This window comes from Trachymyrmex septentrionalis, unplaced genomic scaffold (genome assembly GCF_001594115.1).
Source record: "Trachymyrmex septentrionalis isolate Tsep2-gDNA-1 unplaced genomic scaffold, Tsep1.0 scaffold20, whole genome shotgun sequence".
NCBI classification, from domain to species: domain Eukaryota; kingdom Metazoa; phylum Arthropoda; class Insecta; order Hymenoptera; family Formicidae; genus Trachymyrmex; species Trachymyrmex septentrionalis.
The window spans coordinates 5,464,450-5,469,893 of record NW_017305180.1 but is presented as its reverse complement, the minus strand read 5'-3'; the positions used below and the strand labels follow the sequence as shown (position 1 = coordinate 5,469,893).

General features: G+C 37.3%; 1 protein-coding gene across 9 annotated transcripts in view; it reads left to right on the top strand.

Annotated features, from left to right (window-relative positions):
• LOC108747773 (liprin-beta-2) overlaps positions 1-5,444 on the top strand; it is an 11,604-nt gene that overhangs the window by 5,610 nt on the left and 550 nt on the right. For 4 of the 9 annotated variants that reach the window (XM_018485526.1, XM_018485525.1, XM_018485524.1 and 1 more), the window contains 7 exons: positions 2,593-2,754; positions 2,817-2,948; positions 3,057-3,228; positions 3,716-4,008; positions 4,147-4,323; positions 4,598-4,969; positions 5,110-5,311. In XM_018485526.1, the coding sequence (XP_018341028.1) occupies positions 2,593-2,754; positions 2,817-2,948; positions 3,057-3,228; positions 3,716-4,008; positions 4,147-4,323; positions 4,598-4,969; positions 5,110-5,268 (1,467 nt within the window). In that variant the 3' untranslated portion in view covers positions 5,269-5,311. Of the gene's footprint in view, positions 1-63; positions 627-1,273; positions 1,489-1,826; positions 1,976-2,072; positions 2,428-2,592; positions 2,755-2,816; positions 2,949-3,056; positions 3,229-3,715; positions 4,009-4,146; positions 4,324-4,597; positions 4,970-5,109; positions 5,312-5,444 lie in introns of those variants that run through there. The other 5 variants (XM_018485521.1, XM_018485520.1, XM_018485518.1 and 2 more) reach the window with 5 other exon arrangements.

Genomic DNA, 5,444 nt, shown 5'->3' with positions numbered 1-5,444 from the left:
ATTTTTATAGTTACATTTTTATCACCTTATTTTTTATGCAGTTTAAATAGCTAATGATGACGAGAACCGTCTAATGGTTGTGATCTTCATAGGTAACGAGAAGAGAGTACATTAATCTATTTATAAATTGCTCCTCTCTCTCCTTCTTTCTCTTTTGCAAGCTCCCTCCCGCTTCTCACGAAGGATTTCATGACGTTAATTTTAGTTTCGGCGGAGACGATGTCGCGGCTGGTAACGCGAGAGTGCACTTCACCGAGATAACGTTCGATTGTGTACAAACCTGCCGATATCAGAGTCCTGAATGCACTTTGCACGATGCACGGTATCTGACAACGTCATACCAAGTGTCTATTATAATAGATATTGTAAGAGAAAGTAAGTGATGGAAATGTGATTTTTTATTGGAAAAAGTATTCTGACCTTAATACATCTTTCACTGGACCAGGTATAAGACCGTAATGTGTTTTATATCGATTGTCAACACTAGAAAGCAAACGCAATAATTCAGTGTAATAAAACGTACAGCATAAAATTTATCATGGAGAACACCTGGAGCGACGGCATCATTGGAGAACGGAAGGATCTCACTCCCATAATGGAAGAAGAGGACAAAGGACAAGCGAAAGGTTTCTCTTCAACCCTTTTTCCTATCCCGCGTGACGTCAGCATACAAAATTGGAAAAATTAAAGCGACAATAGTATCTGATTAAATCGGAACTTCCGATATCGTCCGAATCAAAGTCCGTCTTGAGTAGGTCAATTTTATATTTTCAATCGAATGTGAAAGCTACATATTTCACCGGTTTACGACTTCCGCGAAAGCAAAACCATGATATCGAATGATTTCGATTAAACAGCACGATATAACTTGGCAGACGTCCGACAGACGAGTTTGCGGGACTCATCGCATTTCGGTACTAAAATCGTGTGGCTGGCTAGCTCACTTTGGCTGGCCAGTGCACCGAAGTTATGCTTTTGATGGTGCTCGAATAAATGGCATGCTCGAAATAGATTGCCTTAACTACGGAACGTGCCGGCCGTAGTTGACCGCCGAAGGCACATACGTTCATTGACTCATAATCTCGAGTATAGTACGCGGGATCGATTATTGTTTCAATCTCTGATAAAATAAACACCCGTCGAGGTCATGCGAAAAATAGATTGAAGCGTGTTATAATTTTAGAAAATTCATTGCAATACTGTCGATGGAAGGAACCTCTTGAACCTTTCATGTGCGTGAATTAAAAAAAGCTTCAAACGTATCTAAATTCAGGTTCTGAGTCGGACTCGTCCGACGCGGCATCGACTATAAAGCGTTGGAACAGTCGATGGACGCCCTCAGAGGGCTACGATTCGTCGGGCACGTCGACCAATTCCGACGAAGGTGACGAGTACGTCGAGGATTATTCGCAGGATAGCAAAGCAGACCTATCTGAACCGACAATCGCTTGCCAGACAGCTTACCGATCGCAGGAGTGTTTGTGTCAGGTAGATCTAAGATAGAGGAATCGAATTTAAAAAAATCATATTTGGATAAGGAATATCGTATTTATCCAGTATTGATCATAAATATAAAGAATCACAAATTAATGTCAATTTTTTATATTTAACGAAAAATAAATTTAAAAAATAATATTTATCTTTATAATAATTTTAATATTTTATCAGTTCCTCTTATTACCGCTTTTTCTAAGGAAAAATTGCAATAAATTGAGGATTCTTTGAACTTATGACCAAGACTGTATATTTTAATTAGTAAAATATGATTATATGAAAAATATATAAATGAAATATCTTTCGCCGTGATACTGATAATATCGTTGTAGGCTTGCTTACTCGGGTATGCTAAGATGATAGCGCTTCAAGGTAGTATGCCTAATATCTGTGAAGTATCCAGCGGTATGGCTAATATCTGCCCGGCGTCGACTGCGCATCTGGGAAGTTTCCCGTCTCTCTATACGATGCCGTGTTCAAGGTCACTGTTTATATAGAATCCTAACTTTTATATTGCTCGGGAAGTACAAATATCCTTAATAAATTGAAAAAAATTATCGATTCTTGCAAACCGACAGCATTTCTAGTGATCTCGCGCATCATGCTGTTAAGGAACATGCGAGAAGTGTCGCTCATTATCCACATGTTTGTCATCTACAACAAGATCCGATATTCGCGAAGGAGCGAGAAATACACGCAGGTAACAGGACGAACAGTACGACATCTCTGCCGGCAAACTCAACGGGAAGATGTGTCGGTTCTTTGGACAGAAGGCGACGCAGATTCCGCAATAGAGTGGACCGCGATCTTAGAGCTATGTCTCATAGCGATCTGCTTTGCCATGAGAGGGAGAGACCGCATCACTACTGCTCACTGCAACAATTTCATTGCGGAAGCAATATATGCTTAAATAATTATCATAGCAAGACCGAGGTATACTGTATAAAAGAACTTTCAATAAAACTTTTGACTGTGTGGTATTATAAATTCTTCCTTAATCCTTATTTTAATAATATGATATTTACATGTATTTCAAAATAACGAAATTTTTTATTAATAAAAAATATTAATGATTGTTTTATTTGATTTATTTTTCAGGAACGATTGAGAAAGTTGGAAAGTGAACGTGGAGCATTACACATGGAAGTATCAGTTTTGTCTGAACAGGTTGACGCACAATCGAATAAGATTCAAGAACTGGAGAGCTTACTTCAGGAAAAGAGAGATACTTTGAGACAGATGGAAGAAGCATTACAGAAGGTAAACTATCTCGTGATGTTACTCATCAATTTAGAGCTTTACGTACTTGTTTGTTTGTATAGGAAGTTTTATCAAGAAGCGCTTTGGAGACGCAGAAATTAGAACTTCTTACCTCCTTGTCCGAAATGAAACTCAGACAGGCCAGTTTGGAGCATGAAAATCTATCGCTGCGCAGTACAAGTCCTTTATCGAATGTTAGTATATGTTTTAACTGTTAATATATTTTATAATATTATAAATTCTATGTTACTATAGATACAGGATACCGTGATAAAATTTTCTGAGCAGTTTTATGTCTACAGGGTGAAAGATTTAGCAGACATACGGGTCAATATAGTAGTCTTCCTAGGCCACCGACATCCAAGAAAGGCGTTGTATTTGGTAAGGTTCCAAATTTAGTCTCGGGAGTGCATACGACGGTACCCCTGGCTGTTAGGGGAGTCTCTGCGAGATGTCTGTCCGCTCCTATTCTAGGTTCCGATCGATCTTTATCTAAGCATGCGGTGTCACGCTAAAAAATGTTTAACGATGAACACGTTATCTCAATATTAATTGACTCGAGTAACAGCATGTTGCGATTAATTGAAAAAGTAACTTCGCTTGCAAATCACTCATAGCTGATGCGCATGCATTCGGACATTGTTTAATATATTCTTTAAGCCTTCATAGTTTAAATTAATTTTTATAAACATATAAATATTGTGCTTCCTCTTTATTTTAATTTTGATAATTTGATCACTTTGTGGAATTTTATGGAGCCAAAATATAGTTTACTGATTATAATTATGTATAATGAATGCTTTGATAAGAAAAGTATTTGAAGAATTATATACGAATAAAATTGCCACAAAGAATCTCGAAATTAATGCAGTATCGTGTAAAGGATCACTATACATATAATTATTTAACATTCTATAACTAATACCGTATATGATTTTATAAACAAACATTATCATTGTAGCGGAAGAAGCGAAAATCGTAATTAGTGAGGTGAGTGTGCAAGAATTATCACCACCGAAACCGCTCGCAGAACTCAGTATGGAAGAGGTCAGTGATTGGTTGGCTTACCTTGGTCTGGAATGTTACGCCGGTGAGTTGAGACGATGGGGTGCCACTGGATTGAAACTGCTCGACGCCACACAGGTTCAACTAGAAAAAGAGCTCGACATAAAGAACACTCTGCACAGGAAAAAATTACTTTATGCCATCGAATCGGAACGAAGCAACGGCGCTGGATTTCTCGGTTCTCATAAGGTTGCAGTCATTGTTATTATAACTTTATCGAGTTATCTCTTTATCGAAGTATCAGAGAGAATGAAGTATCTTCATTCTCAGATTTTCTTAGATGAGAAAATCTCTTTGAGAATAAAGATCTTTTTTAATATCTTACAGATGGATAATGCAGCCGTGTTACGGTGGCTAGATGATATCGGATTGCCACAGCACAAGGAAGCTTTCCACAATGCCAAAATCGATGGTAGAGTTTTACATAGATTGACCACAGAGGATCTCTTAAATCTTGGAGTGACTGCACAGTTGCACGCCGCCAGTTTAAGACGTGGAATTCAGGTACTTTACAATGTGATGATTAATAGTGTAAACTTATAATATTTAGAGTTACATATTGTTCGCAGAACATGAACTAATAATAATGTCAATGTTATAATTTTCTTCTCAACAATATAACCAATATAACTGTATGTACAATATATGTTATATCATATATTTACATCGTTGAGTAAGAAATTATAATATTGATATAATATTACTATTAGCTTGTGTTCTACGGAATATTGACCATAAATTTAGAGTCAGTATTTGAAACGAGATGCAAATCGTGTAGGTTTTACGAGATTTAAGTTTCGAGTTTGACAATTTGGAGAGAAGATCTATGACTGGGAATGGTGCCGATGGTACGAATGTGAGTCTTTGGACGAATCATCGTGTGATGGAATGGCTACGAGTCGTGGATCTTGCAGAGTACGCACCGAACATGCGCGGCTCCGGTGTTCATGGCGGTTTGATTATTCATGAAGGTCGATTTACTTCTGAGCTGCTCGCTACGTTGCTCAGCATTCCACCAGCAAAGACTCTACTTCGTAGACACCTAACAACGCATTTCAATCAGATTCTCGGCAGAGAGGTAGTTCAACAAAAGCGAGAGATAGAGAGCACTCTCGGATTTGTTCCATTGACACTTACCGCTAGATTAAAGGTGCGTTATATTTTTTGTTATATTTATCTCATGCTAAAGAATACGATAAAAGTTCTTGCAACCTTGTAATTATTTCTTATACCTATCTTATTATGATATTAGTACTTTTTGACAGTAAATAATTATTATATTTTATCCAGGTACCAAAGAAATCTCAATTCACACTGAAACGCAAGAAGAGTAAAAACGAGATGGATTTCGGCAATTTGGTTTGTCCATTGGAAGCGTCACCACCAGGTACCCCATCAACGCCCTCGTCAACACCGGGTAGTCCTAACTTGAACTCACCCACATTCTAACCACAATTTAAAGCTTCATTCGGGTAATCATCTAAACTAACTTGTAAGTCTAACTCGACTAATGATATTAATGATCGTATCATGATCGTAAGATTATACTTTTATAAATTATGTCATCATATTTTTATTTCTAGAAAAATTTATTTTTTGTTAAATACTTTATCTTGAGTATAAAC